At 33.7% G+C, this 19977-nt stretch overlaps 1 protein-coding gene across 4 annotated transcripts in view; it reads right to left on the bottom strand.

Moving 5' to 3' along the window:
• The window catches only part of LOC145247532 (zinc finger protein zfp-1-like), a 142053-nt gene that overhangs the window by 76226 nt on the left and 45850 nt on the right, over positions 1 to 19977 (bottom strand). For all 4 annotated transcript variants that reach the window (XM_080109364.1, XM_080109362.1, XM_080109363.1 and 1 more), the window contains exon 4: positions 5290 to 5399. In XM_080109364.1, coding sequence (XP_079965490.1) covers positions 5290 to 5399 — 110 coding nt within the window. The remainder of the gene's footprint in view (positions 1 to 5289; positions 5400 to 19977) is intronic.

The following is a 19977-nucleotide window of genomic DNA, read 5'->3' on the forward strand; positions in this document are numbered from 1 at the left end:
TCAAACAGAACCCTATATTTAATAAACAGGAGTAGCATGGATTAAATAGAGGATGCCATTCAAAATTTGGTGAAGATCCCATCCCTCCAAGATTGACAGAAAGATTTCCTGGGATTGACAAAGATTCCCTAAGTTTAACAAGATACGCTGAAAAAAGGTCAAAGGTTACATTGACCAAAACGTTGTGCAAATAACACTCAAGATGAAAACAGTAGTCTGAAGAATGCAGATAATATGAATAATAATTTAGCGACTAAAAGATAACATAATTAAATGTAATTTTGAAAATTCTATTTACAAAAAATGACTTCGTACAAAAAAAAAAAAGATAAAAAGCAAAACAAAGATGTAAAAAAAAAAAAAAAACTCCCAGGCAATGTCGAGTAGGCATGACTAGTTTAAAGCAAAAAATAAATAAAATGTATAAAATAATGTCAATTTTTAGTGTTTTCACATAATTTTTTTTTTAAATTGAAATTAATTTAAAAAAAAAAAAAAAAAAATGATTTAAAAATAAAGAAGCAAGTTGGGGGGGGGTAATTAATACATAAGTAAAGATTGGATCAGAATTTAGATATCTTTTAGTAAACCCTCATTGGAAGTGAAAATCAGAAACTGCTTGTTAAGATCAAAACTCTAATCACAAAGAGCTTAACCCTGCTAAGATTAATTCTAAAAAACCTGAAATATCAGGATAAGTAAAAATTTACATTCTACAGATAATCATTATTTAATCGCTGTAAGCCATTCAATTCTCACACAATTCCATTTCTCCCATCAACAAAAAAGAAAGAAAGAAAAAGCCATTGAACTCCCACTGTCTATAAAGGATCATAAATCTGAACTCTGCCAGCAGCCGTTCACACAAGGGTGGCAAGAGTTATGCGCTCTTGGATGATGACTCATCTTTATTCAACACAATAACAAAGATAACACAGGAAACAATGTTATTCATGATTTTGCCTTTTGCTTTCCTCTGCTTCTTCCCCCCCATTATAAGGAATCAGTTCTTCTATTAGCATGCAGAATCCAGCAAATAAAAGAGTGGCATTTGATATAATGAAAATGGCGGAGCAAAAGAGGAGGAGGGGGAGGGGCAGATTGTTATAAAATATACAGAAATTATTATTTATACGAAATTGTACAAAATAGAAATTTTTACCTAAAATAGGATATTCATTTTTTTTTTTTTTAAATAGATTTAATATTTTTATATTTTACTTTTAATAGATCACTCGATAATTTAATTTTATATTAGATTCTATGTTGAGTGCTTAAATTATGGCATAAAAATATCTTTTTAAATATCAACAGCTCAATTATTGTATTTAATGATCTTTTTTTTTTCCATATCAAAATATAATTTCTGAGAAATATACAAAGTACTAAAAGTACCTATGACCCAACGGGTCACAGCCACTATTTATTCTAGTTCAATTTCATCTAAACATTCAACTATGGCATATCTTTTTAGACAGTCTTCTTGCATAACTAAAAATAATGCATCTTTATTATTATGCAAAAAGATTAGGTTTCAGAATTTTTAGTGTTTATTGAGATTTACACTTAGGAAAACAAAAATTTAGAAAAAAAATCTTTATTGTATACCTACTTATCACAGCATGAAGACATTATATTCCAAAAATCACCAAAAAAAATGATCAAGTAATTTTCATTTTTTTTAAGAAAATCAAATTTTACGATTTTCAGCGATTAAGTATTTTTAGCAGCCATTGATGAGCCTTCGATTCTAGAGAGATTTGTAAGGGGGAGGTAACCAGGGATGAATTTTGCATTCAATCAAACATGGTGACTGGTTTCGAGCAAATCATAAAATAATTGATCAAATTACGTGATTTTTGAAATATGCCATCTTCATTCCATGACGAGTAGGTTCGCTATAAAGACTTTCCTGTATTTTCTTTACTTAAAATTTTTGTTATGAGTGCAATTCTAAATAAGCAAATTTTTGGAGATGACGGTTGATAATTCCTTATTATTCAGACTATTCTCATGTTGGATGTAATTCTCATGTTTCAAGAATAAAATTAAACATGAGAATAGCAATCCAAATAATACTCAAGCATTATTCTTCATGAGTATTTCCACTGAACTAGATTTATTGTGCCATCTAATTTACATATGTGTTTATGGTGCTTACATAAATTAGACAATGACGTTAAAAAAAGTCTTTAAATGTTATCAGAGACATTAAGAGTGGTTGTTGAATCAACAGAATTACAGGAGCAACAGAAATGCATAGATATTCAAGAGGTTCTGTTGATTATAAAATATGGTTAATTAAAGCAACTTTTTTTCAAACATAACTCAATCCCAGAACTATATTGAAGCATGCTTATTGTGTTATTAAAATATATAGGAAAAATGGCTTAGGGAAACAAATGTTGACTAACTCAATAGAATTAAATACATGCATATTTTGAAACTGAAATTGTGCATCATCGGGTATTGAAATATAACTTAGGTAATTTAAAGTTTAGAAATTACTGCACATTTATTTGTACAGCTGACAAATTAAAAAAAGTAAAATGTTTCAATCATTTGACTTAAATACACTTCAAATATAAAAGCTGTAAAAAAAAAAAAAAAAAAAAAAAAAAATGTTAAGAGATTTTATTTGGATATTTTATAACTTAAAAAATTCATGCTTTGAGCCTACCACACCCATTCCAGTTTTTATATCAATACTTTTTCTCTCATGTTCAATTTTGTAATTGCTCCAGAAACCTATTCCCTATTTGGTTTGAATTTTTTTTTTTTTTTTTTTTTTTTTAGAAAAACTAATAACCTGATTCCATATTTTAACTTAAAAAAAATGTTTACATTTATTTTTTTGTAATTTTTTTTTTTGCATCTTGAAAAAGAAACTTAATGATATTTATAAAAAAATATTTTTAAAAGAAAGTATCTTTATCGTGAAACCAACATGAATAATAAAATGTTCACTACCTCCATTGATAACAACCACCCACGTTAATCAGAGCCCAACTGACTTGTGCTGTGTCTGAGGTGAAAAAAAAAGGGACAATGGCTATTCAAAAGAAGTTGTAAACAAACACGCAGGACAATGAAGTGAGCCACGTTCAGTTATATAAGCGCATTCATTTTGCTGACCAATAAACAACATTTCAGACTTATATAAGCAGATGCATTTCATCTTTTCAGTCAGTTCAGCGATTAGCCTGTCAATCAGTTCTAGTTGGTTTTCGTTATAAGCTTACACACTGTGATAACAGCCGTTTATTGATGGTGACAAGATAGTGTTCATTGAAGACTTGTAGTTGTTCCTATTTATTTGCCTTTTCACTAGAGCAAAATTAGACACAAGGTTGGTTTTTAATGTGGGGAAATCCAGCTCCCAAAAAAGGATGGGAACAAAAATTTAAATTGTCTCAGTCATGAAGGATTTCTCCACTGACCGAGGGCAGAAAAGGTGAAGTGTTGCATCAAAACAGATACTATACTGTGATCTTGGCCCAAAGGTCCAGGTTTTTTTCGGTCAAAATTTAAATTGATTAAAAATCTGGATCCACGTTAGATTCATTGTCCGATGGAAATTGGGATATAATACGCTGATCCGGATTTATAAACTGCATAGTTAAAATGTTTAACATTACAGAGTCAGTAATTTATTAAATTTCTAAAATATTCAAAGTAAGGGATGATTCATATTGATACCGAATTGTGCCAACTGCTTTCCTCCTTAACTGAAATCTTTATGAGCAGGTGAAAAAAAGTGAAACACTTAAGATGTTAACTACAAAAAAAAAAAATTGCGTTTCAGACGATATATCCGATAGAAGCAGATGAAACTAATATATTTCCTTTTTTCAACGCATACTAGCAACTTTCTAAATATATTAACTACAATAATAATTCAAGTAAAAAAACAAAAAATTGTGTTTCAAACGATGTATCCGATAGAAGCAGATGAAACAAATATATTCCCTTTTTTCAACGCATTCTAGCAACTTTCTAAACAGCGCCAGAATTCTGTCTGGATCAGTGGTTCCATTTCGGTTTCTCTGTGCACCTTCCAATAAGTGTGGATTCGCCAACGAGAATATGAATTCGACCGATACCTTCCCATCGTTAATGCTCCCAAATGGTTTTTCTTACTCGTCAACTTAACAAAATCACGGATTATTGATAAATATGCTGTGTGAAGAAAAGTTTTGAAAAAAAAAAAAAAAAAATGTATCAGAATCAAACCCACAAATAATATATATAAAAAATATGGGTGATACTTTATCAATGGACACCTCTTTCTACAAATTAAAAAGATGATATTGCTTTCCCATTTGCATAAAATATGTCTAAAAAATTAGGTGGCGAAGGAAAATGGTATTATTTAAATTCTTTGGACTATTGTTCTCATCTTGAGTGTCATTTTCACATTTCGGTCAATGTAACCTCCGAACTTCTTCAGGTGTATCTTGCTAAACTCTGGAATGTTTCTGTCGAACTCAGGATTTGGACGGAATTTTGAACGGAACCCTTTTTTTTTTTTTTTAATTACAAATTCACAAGGGTAGCACGCTCCCATCCCATTAGCCATGACTGGATAGAGGTCAAAAGTAACTCACAATTGTATTTTGTGGTCACCCCACACTGAGAATTGAACTTTCAACCTTCAGGAGAAGGTCACTTTTACAATTGATTTTTCCAAGTACTCTAACCACTGCGCCACAGATCCTTGTACCAATGTGAAATAAGTAAAAGGTTTAGTTCAAAATTCTGTTCAAATTCCCAGTTCAAGATACATCTGAAGAAGGCCAAAGGTTACATCAACCAAAACATTGTGAAAATCACACTCAAGATGAGAACAGTAGTGCGAAGAATCCAAATAAAACAAATAACAAATCCCCATCTCAAAACTTCAGAAACCTAATACCAATTAGAAGGAAAGTGGATATTTTACTCAAAAATCATCCGTAGCAAAACTAAGAATCACCATTTTTTTTCATGCCTCAATATTTTTGGCAAACCATCGTCGTTATTCATTCTTAAACATGGTCTCATCACATCATTCCAGAAAATCTAAATCTGATCAGTATTGTTTTCTTGATCTTTTAACCAGTTGATCCCTCCCCTCATTCCCTTTTAGAATCAGGAATCCATAGGAGGGACCACATGAAGGTTGCCAACATCTATAGTGAAAGTGATACCATGGATCCAAACAGTCTGCAGTCATCAGTCTGCACCAATACCCCACCCCCTTGCCACCTAAAGAGATCCACATATATGAAATAATGGCCATTTCCTTACCTTATTGAACCGTTCTTGTGGTACATTCTTTAGTACAATGGGTTCCATAGTCTGCACATTCGCAAACCATGCTTCTGGTATAAACAGTGCACACACAACATGACACCAACCTATGCAAAAGACAAAAGTTTAAAAATTAGTTCAGATTTATCAGAGACAAAAATTAGTTCAGATTTATCAGAGACAAAAATTAGTTCAGATTTATCAGAGACAAAAATTAGTTCAGATTTATCAGAGACAAAAATTAGTTCAGATTTATCAGAGACAAAAATTAGTTCAGATTTATCAGAGACAAAAATTAGTTCAGATTTATCAGAGACAAAATTAGTTCAGATTTATCAGAGACAAAATTAGTTCAAGAAAAAAAGAAAGAAATAAAACACTAATGTGAGGAGGATGTTGTAGTTTAAGTGAAACAATGTGTGTAACGTTAAAGGATGTCTTTTTTTTTCTTTTTTTTTTTAAAAAGGCAATAGGAATGTAATTTTTTCAACTGCTTGTACGCTTTTACAAGTATTTGAAAATATTAATTTTTTTTTTTCAATAATTTTCTTTATTACCTGTTTGTTGGGTGTACAGGATGTTAGCATGGAATCCGAATTTTCAGGATTAAAATGCCATTGTCAAGGATGATGTTAGAAAAAGTTGTTGGTTTTACATATTTTTCTCTAGTCTGTTATTGGAACGAACGCAGATTGATGTCAAATCAATTTTGATTTAAAAGTTTTTTATGTTCGACTTCAACATATGCATTTGACGTCAATCTGCATTCGTTCCAATAACGGCCAACTAGAGAGAGAAAAAAAATATATAAAATCAAACCTTTTTCTAGTGTCATCCTTGACAATGGGATTTTAATCCTGAAAATTCAGATTCCACCAACACCCTGTACACTGAACAGGTTTAAAAAAAATTATGCAAATTTTTTCATATACATATAAAAGTATATGAAAAAAAGCGGTAGAAAAAAATTACATTGTATTGTTTTAATTAAAAAAAAAAAAAAAAAAAAAAAATTTAAAAACATCCTTTAACAAATATTATTCAATCGATGCCTCCGTTCAGTCTCGAAAGACAAAATACCCCTGTAGGGGCAGTTGTGTGTCTAATTGTGAGGCAAGAGTCGTGCAATTCCTAACCACACCTCTCCTAAATCGACACTGTTTGGGTCCAGTGGCAAGGAGAAGACCAGGACAACTGGAAACAATGCTGAGATAAGCAGAGAGCACATACAGCACCTGGATTGGTTGGTTGGTTGTTTTTGTTTTACGGCATATCAACCCTTTTGGATTATTTAATGCCAAATCCAGTGATTTTGAAGAAAAATTTTTTAATAGAGCATATTTGTTTTTTAAGACGGTTTCTATTTAACCCATAGTTGGGACCCTAACAGGTACTACCACTCCGGATCAGAGTGGACCTGGAAGCAATGGCAATTAAAGGGTGGCTCCACACTCCCTAAAGCCTACAAGCTGGGGCCTCACCATCGGATATAGTTTAAGGTCATATACAGCACCTGGAAGTCCCAAATCACGGCATGATCACATTGACACACCGGTTCCCGCTGGATCACCGAAGTTACGTTGAGCCTGGTCAGTACTAAACAAATATTATTACCATCTTAGTTTCTGCTGCAAAATTAATCATCCCTCACCATGACAAGTTATCCGCACAAGATGTCTGTGCCAGCTGGATTATGCCCTCAATTGGAAGAGGGCATCTACAAAGCAATTGTACTAACTTCCCTACAGAGTTTGGGGGGGGGGGGGGGAAGCAATGTAATGGACAATGAAAAATCTAGCTGATGACAGTTTAAGCTGATCTGGGACTCAACTTGTTTCTAAGTGTCTACAAAGTTTGCTATTGAAATGCATGGTTAGAGATAACTCAATCGTTGATTTCAAATTGTCAGACGTGGTCAGCTTTTATAAAGGATGTAATAGTGAGGATAGTTGGATCAGATCAACTCATCCAAAGTAAATGCCGTTTCAAGTACAGCTAAATACCATCTCCTTCAGTATATATCTATATATAGAAAAGAAAACTACTTTAACATGCCTGGATACCTCCCACTCTGCCGTAAGGACTTACAGATATATGCATGGGCTTGGAGTCTACATTCGAAACACCCTCCCCTTGACTAGAGAAACTAAACTAGAATCGGACGATCAAGCCTTTATGTGCTTTAGACTTAACATAACATTAGCTACTTTTATTTTCTCTACCGCTCTCCCTCGACCCAGAACTGTACCTTAATAAACAAAGTCTCTGACAGCATAGATACAGCACTTTCCCTCAACACTAGCGCACAAGTGCATGTATTTGGTGACTTCAATCTCCACCACAGCAACTGGCTTGGATTTTCTACTTACAGACGCAGCTGGTAGCACAACACGTAACTTCTCTATATCTCATTTCCTATCACAGATGGTTACGTTTCCAACCATTTTCTCAGACCAGCAAGAACAACATGCATCACTTTTAGACCTGTTTCTGACCACACTTCCCGATGACTGTAACGAATGCTCACAGCCCACTTGGGAACGCCGATCATGCAGTAGTAATGGTTGAAATCACCATAAACTCTAGAGCCAAAACTGAAGAGCCACTGCTCAAAACAACAAGATATTATAAAAAGGCTGACTGGGAAGCCATCAGGGACCCACCATGGCAAAATATCTTTTCACTTCCTGCTGAACATTGCACAAAGGAGACCACTGAATGTTTCAAAACTGCAATTGAAACAGATGTTCCCACATGCAAATTCTATAGCAAACTCCACTCTCCCCAATAGTTCACTTTAAATTGTGCAGCTACCATAGTACAAAGGCAGCATGCGTACCACAAATTTAACCGACATAATCCAGTTCAAACAGACAGAAGTACATAGAAGCCAGAAATAACTAAGAAAGAAATAGCGACAGCTAAGAGAGAATTTACTGAAACCACCAAATAACGCATCGAAACACAGAAATTAGGAACCCGGGACTTCTGGAAAATCTACAACAGTGTAGTAAATAATGGGCAATCAACAATTCCCCCACTATCCAACAATCAGTGTTAGCTCAGCAACTGAGAACGCTAACATGCTTGTCCGACGGTTTGCCTCCAACTCCACATTGGATCCTGCTAATCACCCCCTCCCTAACTTTCCTTTGTGGACAGACGCCACACTAGACGATCTGAAAATCACCCCTGCTCAGGTGCATGCTATCATAAGAAAGCTTGACACTGCAAAAGCATGTGGACCATATCTCATCCCGGCTGTACTATTAAAAAAGTGCGCCGCCGAAGTAGCTCCAGTTCTCTCCAAACTTTACAACAAATGCCTTAATGAATCTTGCGTTCCTGCCTGCTGGAGGACTGCTTCTGTGGTGCCGGTTTTCAGGGGTTCTGGCGAAAGAACTGGCCCAGTGGGTTGTCGCCCCATTGGCCTCCTCCCACATTTCGCCAAAATATTTGAGACCATAATTAACCAAGCTCTAGTCCATCACCTTACAGATGCTAAACTGACTGACCAGCAATATGGATTTAGGCAAGCCCGTTCCACAGCAGACATCCTAACTGATCTCAGAACGTATATACCAGTCACTGGACAAGGCAAGGGAGGGTAGAGCGGTGGCTCTGGGGCTTTTGACAGGGTATGGCATGAAGGTCTTCAAGAAAATCAGATCATACGGCATCACTGGAAGAATACTTAACATAATTAGATCCTTCTTAGATAAGAGAAAAATCCAGGTTGTCCTTGACGGTCATACATCTAAACAGTGTGATATAGATGTGGGAGTGCCTCAGGGGTCTATCCTTGGACCTCTGTTGTTCCTAATGTTCATGGATGACTGTGAGATGGGTATGTATGCTGGTGGCACCACGCTCTGTGGCAGACACGACGAGAGGACAAATGAACACATATCTAAAGAAATGGCGAAACACTAGAGGAGAACCTCCGATCCGTAGTGGAGTAGGGACAAAAATGGATGGTCACCTTCAATGCTGCCAAGACTAAACTTGTTTCTTTCAATAATTACAAGAAACCTTCCCTACCACCAATAGCAATGGCCAATAACTCTTTATCAGAAAGTACATCTTTTAAACTCCTCGGCCTAACGTTCACAGGAGTTGGAACAATTACATTGAGAACATTGCCAGGACGGCTGCGAAGAAGGTGGGTTCTCTCTACCGTGCTAGAAAGCTATTAACGCCTGAAAGTATCTTATACCTCTTATACCTCTGTAAGGCCACCATTCGCCCATGTATGGAGTATTGTTGTCATATTTGGGCTGGTGCATCTGCCACTAGTCTCTCGCTCCTAAACAAGGTTCAAAAGAGAGTCGCCAATCTGATAGGTCCTGAACTGTCAGTTAAACTTCAGCTCATCAAATCAACAAAATGTTGTATCCTCCTGCCTGTTCTACAAGTACTTTAACGGTGAATGCTCTGACGAACTGCAAGCACTTGTGCCCGCTCGACGTAAATAGCACCCCCGACATGCAGCTAAATCCCACCCCTTCACAGTAGAGCTCCCTAGATGCAAGAGAGCCTTCTACTCCAGTAGTTTCTTCCCCAGAACAGCTAGACTTTGGAATTCCCTTCCAGGTCCCTGCTTTCCCGACTATACTGACATGCAGAAGTTCAAGTGTAACGTGAACCAACATCTTGCTGCTCAACTTCCTACATTGTACCCCTGATGTTTATGTCCCTGATAGTAACCCCTTACAACAAAGTGGCAATGTGCCTTGTTCGAGGTGAAAATGTAATAAAAAAGCAGGAAGTAAAATTTTATTTTATACTAGCAGGCTACCCGGTGTTGCCCGGTCATAAAATATGCTTAAATATGATATTTTAATTCATACAGATGACATATTTATTATTATAGACAATTCTCTACTGATTATTATATTGAACTTAATATATAGTAGGGAGATCAAAACTAAGAAAATATATATATGACTTGGGCGCCTTCAACTAGAATCGAAACCAAAACATACAACTCCACATCCTCATACCTTAACCTCTGAGTGCGCATACTCGTCTAGTTGAAAACACTATCAATAATTCCTCCCACTCTTTATCTGTGCTTAAACCTAAATGTAGAGTCCATGAAAAAAGCTTCTTTCTTAGAACTGCACGCCTATGGAACTGCTTTCCGTTTTCCTGCTTTCCAGTTGATTACAATATGGTTGTCTTCAAGTCCAATGTAAACAAGTTCTTGATAAACCGTTCCCCTTAAGTTAACAAATTTACTGAATTTCCATTACTGACAATTACGATATTGTCCAATTGACTATGGTACACTCTTTAACCCTTATCCTCGAGTGGCTCCTAGGTCTTGATAATGATAATGGTGATGCCTATGTATATAAAAAAAAAAAAAAATCTCAGTTTTATAATGATATAAATTGATGTTCTTGAGAAAAGCATGAATCCATTTACTTCCTGTGCTCAGCATCAGATACTATTTCATCATGATGATGCTAATGAAGAATAAAAGTACAGGGATGAAGGAGTAAAAGTTAGAAATTATTGCAGCAGTTAAATTTTTTACTTTTTTTTTTTTTTTTGAATAGATGCTGGAATCAGATTTTTCATTCCAGTTGACTACCGAATCCACAAACATCTTTCTGACAAATTCTCAAAAATAAACAAAAACTTATTACCTTTTCCATATCAGCCAATGGATTAAGAAAGTAGAAAAATATAACTAAACTAGCAGGGAGACCAGACACTGCCCGGGATCAAATGAAGATCGATGAATGTTCCACACTTTCAATACTTTTATTGTCATCGAAATCCATGAAATTGATTAATGCAAGAAAGGTGGGCTCTCTCTACCGTGCTAGAAAACTACTAACACCCGAAAGTATCCTGTACCTCTATAAGGCCACCATTCGCCCATGTATGGAGTATTGCTGCCACATCTGGGCTGGTGCATCTGCTACTAGTCTCTTGCTCCTTGACAAGGTTCAAAAGAGAGTCGCAAACCTGATAGGCCCTGAACTGGCATCTAAGCTTCAGCCTCTGTCCCATCGACGAAATGTTGCATCCCTCTGCCTTTTCTACAAGTATTTTAGTGGTGAATGCTCTGACGAACTGCAATCACTTGTGCCCCCACGACGTGAGCACCCTCGACAAACCCGACAGGCTGCTAAATTCCACCCCCACACTGTAGAGATCCCTAGATGTAAAAGATCTTTTTACTCCAATAGTTTCTTCCCCAGAACCGCTAGACTCTGAAATTCCATTCCAGGTCCCTGCTTCCCCAACAGTACTGACGTGCAGAAGTTCAAGTGTAACGTGAACCGACACCTTGCTGCCCAAATCCCTACATAGTACCCCAGTAGTGTTGCCCCTGATAGTAGCCCCCTACACCAAAGTGGCAATTTGCCTTGTTTGGGATGAAAATGTAATAAAAAAAATTAAAAAAAAAAAAAAATTGCCTGCTCTAATCGGGGACCCACTGTGGTGCACCAGGAGGAAGCAGTGACAGTCCACAATATACTACAGTCTACGTTGCAATGTAGAGAACCTACTGTTGATTTTATAAAATTATTTTTATATAATGGTTTGAATTAAAGTTTAAAATGCAAATCATGTTCAACTGTGCTCTAAATAGAAACATTCATTTTGAAAGTAACTTTTATCAAAGAACCTATTGTTGATTAGGTATGTGGGCCATTCCGTTTGTACGGTGATAAAACTTCTTAAATGCACTTGTAATGTTAGGCTGTAGAAGAGTGTTAACTTTGGTCAAACGGACGGTTCCTCCTTTAATCAGATTATTTTTGATTATCAATTGTCGATACTTATCAGAGGCATTCTGATGTGAGACCTATCTAAGAACACTCCCAGACATTTGTGTGAATTTTTTTTTTTTTTTTTTTTTTTTAAATCAACCTAGCCGTTTCAGCGTCCATAGGTGTAAAATGTTTTTGACTTGTGATAGGGGTACGAGACGAATGGATTCGCCAATCATTTTTATAACCAACGGCTGTGCTAAACAACCAATGAAAACGTCGCAAAATTATTATAAAAATTGTCGAATTTTGGATTCAATCAGTTCGCTACATCACGGACCGCATTTAATTCTTTGCCGCCATTTTGGTTACTGATCTGAACTACGTCGCCATCTTTGTTCAACACAATGTCTCAAAACTTAATAGGAAATGAACTTACACACACACAAAATGTCTTTTATATATACAAGGTGATAGACTAAAAAAAAAAAATTAAACTGATGTGAAACAACTGATTGCAATGTTGAAAGTAAGACTCAATGTCAAAAGTAAAATTCAATCTTTTTTTTTTAATCTCTTAAGAATTAACACACAGTTTTAATATTGAAAGACTTAAAAAAAAATAAATAAATAAAATAAAAAAAATTTTTAAAATAAGGAATCAGAGCTGGATATTTTGGAATTCTACAAGTTGGAGTCAGAATTTAGAAAATCCTAGGAATTGAACATTATACTGCAGAAAGCAGCACCTTACAAAACCAAACGTTTTCAAAATCATCTCCACTAACCAGAACATACATGCAACTGGAATTTTTTTATGAATACCTATCCCACTTCTTCCTTGAATCAGTTGTTGAAAGGGGAGCAAACGCTTGGATTGTTTGCAGGGTTGATATTAAAAACGTTTGACCTCATACAAATGTACGATGGTTTGGTATATTTTCAGAATTTACACAAAACATTCTTTGCATAGTTTCCTTTAACGACATGAATTTTCCCTGATGAGATCGACCACGTGGTTCAAACATGTTCAAGTCTTATTAATGCAATAAACTTTTACCATCTAACACGATTTGCTATGGGTGAAGTTGCACATTTCATTAGGTTAATCATCTCAACCAACAACTGATCAAACGGGTGCACTGCCGATCTACATTCATTGGCTATGCAAGTTCACATGTTATTATATTTCAGTAATTTGTCTCAATGGTTTCGTTTAGGGCATATCAATCATCTATAGGTTATCTAATACACATAATGGCCGCCGGTTTTAAGGTCCGAAATTAAAATTCTTTATCCAAAATAATGAAAAAAAATTTTCTAGACTTAAAGTTAAAGTAGCGAGGGTACCCGGCGTTGCCCAGGTGTGGAGAGGTTTTATCATAAGGGTATTGAGCAACCCAGCCCTAACAAGTTTCAATCGAGCGAGCACAAAAAATTTTTTTGTTTAAATAGCGAGTACCCGTGCAAGTGAAAAAAATAAAAATTCACCGCAGTAGCCAGGCTTGAACCTGTTATGCTAAGAGGAAAAGGAGGTGAACAAAAAAAACGCTTTAGTCGCCGCGCCCACCGCGACTTACGATGTTGAGGGCATTCAAAATAAGCTTAGTCATTGCAAGGCGTATGATGACTTTGCAAAAATGTTGATGCAAAAAGTGACCCCTCCTTGTAAAAAAAATCGGCCCAGGTGACGATCAAAGAATTAATGTTTTTGGCCAATTTTTGAATATTTGTCGCCCGAGAGATAGATCTTTCTAACGATACTAATTTTGTCAGTGTTGGTCACATCTGTTGAAAGTTTTAGCAAGACATACAAACATACATACATTCACACACACACACTAACAGATGGGAGAGATTTACATTATAGAAGAATTCTTTTGACTCTAAGAAAAATATGTGTTACCCGCTTTGCATGATAGCCATTATTTTCAATCCTTATACCCATCAATCTTACTCTAATTCCATCTTCGTATCTTAATACACATTATATCTTTTAACTGCAGACTCATTCATATGTAATATATTGTTGCTGGCATTCTGTGGATGTTCAGCATAAATGGAGACACACTGATATTATTGTAGCTCTTTTGTTAAAACTGCAAAAATATTCATCTAATCTAGCATGAACGCAGAGCAAAGCGCAGTCGTAAAGTATGCTTAAATATATTTTAATTCTTGCAGATTTTGTATATATTATTATGGAGTTAATGTTCTATCGATTTTTAGATATTATAAAGTTGCGATTTAAAAAATAAAAAACTTTATTCATATGACTTGGGTGTATTAGCTTGAATCGAAACCGAAACAAAAACTTGTGAAAAAAAAAACGTGTGTGTATATCTATATATATATATATATATATATTAAAAAAAACTCTAGTTCCTTCAGCCATAATCGAAACAAAAACTTAAGAATTCTTGATAAAATTATTTATTAAAAAACATAAATGACTTAAGTGCCATCAGCTATCATCGAAACCGAAATCAAAACTTACAAAGAATTTTTGGTAAAATTATTTATGACAAGAAATGAAAGTACATAACAATTAAACGACCCGGATGTAAGCATGACACGCTATTGTATTAATATATAGATTAAAAACGAGTTTGTTTTTTTCTTCCCTATTTACATTACAACCTTTCATTAGCCATACTAACAAAAAATGTTATAACATTTGAACTTTTTTTAAAAAAAAAGTATTACATACTTGAAAAATATACTTTATAAAATTCTGACCGGCTTTTTTGGGAATGAGGTTTTTTTTAAACGTGGTTCCGAATTAATGTTTTAATTTTAAATAGTGATTAACATTGACATTTGACTTAAAACAATTGAAAAAATCTTATTTACAAAAAAGCCGGTTGAAAAAACAAAAAAACTTTCATAAATATATTTTCATTATGTTTGGAATACATGGGAAATGTAAATAAAAGCTTTCATAATGTTTTTTTTATGTTTGATTAAAGAAATTGACTAATTTTATATAAGTTTTATAAAGTATATTTTTTATGTATGTAATCGTTTTTTAAAATGTTCAAATATTATAAATTTTTTTGTTTGTATGGCTAATAAAATTTGTAATGAAAAAAAAAAAAAAATCACAAAAAACGCCTCATTTTTTTTTTTTATTAAAAATAAAATTAAGATTGATATTTGACATTAAAAAAATATTACTTCCAAAAAAAGCCGGTCAGAATATAAACCTTCCATTGGGCTAATTTCCCCTTCAACACCATCATCTTTACAGGTTCGCAGAAACGATGGAAGTGCAAAACTTGAAAACCTATTAACCATAGTTCAAATCATTTTTTCTAATACCAATTAATAAAAACTAATTAGCTTGCTCACCATGCTATATATTGACATACTTCTTGCTTATCATGAGAGGAAAACTTATCTTCTAATTTTAATTTCATTAAAAGGCGGAAGGACTAAGTAGATACTTATTTATTAGCAAGGGGGGGGGGGGCGTAAAGAAACTGAAAGTAAGATTGTGTAAGCAAAAAAGACACATACCAGGCACAAACTCGCATTACTTAAATTAGTAAGAAAACACTTTCATAGATGGGCCCATGAGGACACTGATGTTATAACATTGCAAATTTAGCTATTTAAAAAAAAAAAAAAAAAAAAAAAACGTAATGAAGGTTTGCGCATGAGCAAGTTTGTAAACCACACCGAAAGCAAGGTTTTTATCTAACCTCCCCGTCAAACAAAAGGACATTTCTACACAAAATAATTGACAAATTTTTCCATTTTTTTTTTTTTTTATTATGTGTCTGAGAGATCACTAACGATACCATGTTCATGTCTGTATGATGCGGATGACAAGAGTTTTTAGCGGACACATGAACACACAGAGAAGATTTATATAATAGAAGTTATATTTATATTTTATAATTATATCTAAATACAGTAGATACTTAGTTGTAAAATATAAATTTACAAGTAGGATAATGTTATGGTGTTAGTGGTTGAATTAATTGAGGAGGAAAACACTAACAACACCCTTATAAAGCCTAACATCACAAGTGCATTTGAGAAGTTTTATCGTCGCACAAGAAGGGCTCGGCATATAAATTAACAGGTTCTTTGATAAGACAGAGCACAATTAAACCATGATACTTGACTTTTCCATTTTAAACTTGTTAATTCAAGTTTAAAATGAAAAAGTCAAGTATCATTATATAAAAATATTGTTGTGTTGTTGAATGACGAGAAAGACACATTAACAATTAAATAAATATGTATTAACAAAAATACATAAAAGAGGTAATTGAACAATATCTTTGCTCATGGCAGGACTAGCTGTGAACAACCATCTGCTAAGCGTGTCTGTTTGACTCTCTCGTAAACCGCTTCTCGTTCCCTGGAAGTGACGTCATGGAATAGTTCATTATTCCTGGTAATGGGGGGGGGAGGTAATCAAAACATCGAGAAAAAAACACAAAAAAAAACTAACGTAAGGCAAACGAACGATGTTGAAAACAGAAAAACGAACACGTGGAAAAATGGCTTAAATAAGCCTGTTTCGATATTAAAATTTAAAAAATCGGTGGGTACCCGGGTGTTTTTTGGGTGTGTGGTCGGGGGTGGATAAGCGAAGTACAAAAAAAAAAACAAACAAAACAGAAAAACGAACATTACGTGAAAAATGTCTTAAATAACACTGGTTCAATATTTAAATTTAAAAAATCGAAAAAAAAAAAAAAAAGAAGACATCTCACACCACGATTCGAACCCAAAACATTTAGATAATGAACCAACACGCTAACCAACTGACCTAAGGCGACATACATGAAAAAATCAGGTCATGACGTCATCTGACACATGCGTAGAACCAGTCAGCGTCATGAGAGGACCGTTTTTGTTGACTTGTGAAACTGTTGACATAAAAAAGACCCCTCCTTGTAAAAAGCTGCCCAATTGAGGATGAATGAATTAATGTTTTTGGCTAATTTTTCGATATTTGTCGTCCGAGAGACCAAACTTTAAAACAATACCGATTTTGTCTTGCTCCGATACATCTGTCAAAAGTTTTTGCAAGACATCCACACATTTTTGACTTTTATATATTAAATCCAATACGTAGTAATAATTTAAAGTTAAAAAAAGAAATGACTTGTGCGCCACCGAGAATCGAAATCAAAATTTTTAGCTTAAGATTTACTTTTTCCTTTGATATTAATGTACAAACTATGAAGACGTGTTTGCTGCAAAGTTAAAAATTATAACATGAATTAATTGCTATTATGTCAACCTTTACCTCACAAATTCCATTTTTAAAATTTTTCACTTTTCCATCGATTTTCTCCGGCTAAAACCCAAATATAAAGTTTCGCATAGGTTCGAATAAAAGTTTTGTTTATAAACCAAAAAACTGATGGAGTTTGGTAGGCAAAAGTTTTTACGCATACATATATAGAAAGGTTTGTTTAGTATAAACTTTTTACGCAAGTATAAATCATGTAGAATATCTGCATGACTATAATTAAACATAATAGTTAACTAAAGATGATCATCCAATATGAACTAATAGGGAATTAATTCAAACGAATGCCTAAAAGAATATGCAAATTAGCTAGATCTTTTGTATATATATTTATTGCAAACAAAGGTAATCACATGCTGGATCAATAGTTTTCTAAAATAGCATTATTCAAGAAATGCAATATATATTTGCCTAAACCAAAAGCCTACAACAAATTTAATGAATTTGTATTTAAGGTTTTTTTTTTTTTTTTTTTTTTTTTTTACATAGGCATCACCACTTATCAAGGCCAAGAGGCCACTCAAGGATAAGGGTTAAAGAGTGTACAGTAGACATTGGACAATATAGTAATCATTAGTAATGAAAATTTGGTAAATTTGATAACTTATATAGAACGGCTCATCAAGAACTTATTTACGTTAGACTTGAACTAGTAATACACACGGACGAAAAAACGCTTTGGATAATCACAGATTTCAAGGTAGTTCTACTAAAATAGCCATATTTTTTAAACCAAAGCACTTCAAGTCTTCAAATTACTACTGTTTTGTTCGGAAATGAATATACTTTCAAATGAATTAATAAATATGAATGTACATTATATATTTTAAGAGTTTTAAGCAAATAAAGTGATAAAAACGTGAACGTCATAAAATGGCGTTTTCGGTAAGGTTTTGTAATGACCGCCCCGTTTTCTAAAGGTCCGTACCGTGATTGTATGAAGAATTTCGTCATGAAATTTGGGAATCAATAAGAAGAGGTGTTAATCTTAATACTGTCAAGTGTCCGAAATATTTTTTACCATTTCTTTTTTTGTCGTGTTAAAAATAAGACTTTAATATGCCGAGTATCGAACATTTTGAAAAAAAAATTCTTCGGACACCCAGTAGTAAGTAAATCAATCTTTTTACTATCTTTATCAATTAAAAGTATTATTTTATGTTGAGTAGGACCGCGGTAATTGATAATTTAAAAGGACCTACCCGAAAAAAAAAATTGTTTTTATTTCTCGAATTTGGTAAAATGAAGTTAATATTACTAGAAGCAGCAGCAGCAGCTACAGCCTGTAGAATCAGCCATAGCACAGTGTATAAACAAACACGCGTTCTTTAATTTTTATTCAAGAACGAATTAAGAAAAACAAAATGAAACATAATGAAAATAATTAAGAAAAACAAAATGAAACAAAATGAAAACATAATGAAATATGAATATAAATGTTCTTATGTTTAATTAGAGCTATTTTGTTATCAGAATAACATTAGTTTAGAACTATTCGGTTTTCAGAATGTATAATAACAACAATCCCAACCAATTCGGCATTATGAATCTGTTGCAATTTCTAACATTTTTCGTCAAATTTAAAAACATGGTTAAAAAAAACAAAATAAACTTTTGTAGATATATAGCTTGCATGCACTTTTATTCTTTAAATTAGTTTTGAACAGCGAATTAAAACAATGTTTTACTGCGAACAGCCACAAATGTTTTTTTTTCAAAATCAAAATAAGTATCAAAATCTCGTTTATACATAGATTCGAAAAAGTTGTCAAAAAACAAATATATAACAAATAAATGTTATCAAAGGCAAGATAAGTTACTTTTCTACCTAACTGGATAATTTTCTAGTGTTTTTATTTAATGTAACATGTTTATTCAGCTCGAAAAACGTACAGTGTTTACCGATGTATTGGAAAATTAAAAATGGCGCCCGGTCCGACTCTCTTTGACACGGTAAGTTTGAGAAAAGGAGTTAAAAATTTTAAAAAAACTATACAAAATACTGTTAAAAACTCACCGAATATATGTCAGCCTATGTCACTGTAACATATATTGAGCGAGTTTCTAGCAGTATTTTGTCTACTTTTTTATTTTTAACTCTTTTCCCCAAACTTACCGTTTCAAGAGAGTCGGGCGGCAGGCGCCATTTAAAATTTTCCAAAACATCGGTAAACACTGTTTTGAAGCTGAATAAACATGTTACATTAAATAAAAACACTAAAAAATTATCCAGTTAGGTAGAAAAGTAACTTGCTTTTGATAACATTTATTTGTTATATATTTGTTTTTTTGACAACTTTTTCGAATCTATGTGTATAGTAATACAAACCCTCAAAATCTATATCAATATTCTTGAAATTTTAAAAGCAGTTAGAAAACACATCAAACTACAATTAGGAAGCTTTTTATTTCGTTAATTTTTTTTTCTACTTATTAAGCGAAAGATATTTTTACAACCTGCTCCAGCGTAGTATAAACGGCCTATGGAATTAACACCTTCAACCTCGAAAATAGAAATCAACAAATTTATGGAATTTTCTTTGAAATTTCGCAACGCAGTTTCTTATTAAATTAAAACTAAATATATAATATAAAGCCAATAATTATGAACCGCTAACAGTAAATATGAGTGATGAACGCTCTCTTTGAAAAAAAGCTCTCTTAACTTCACCTCTAATC

This window comes from Euprymna scolopes, chromosome 25 (genome assembly GCF_053919585.1).
Source record: "Euprymna scolopes isolate OS-2025 chromosome 25, ASM5391958v1, whole genome shotgun sequence".
NCBI classification, from domain to species: domain Eukaryota; kingdom Metazoa; phylum Mollusca; class Cephalopoda; order Sepiida; family Sepiolidae; genus Euprymna; species Euprymna scolopes.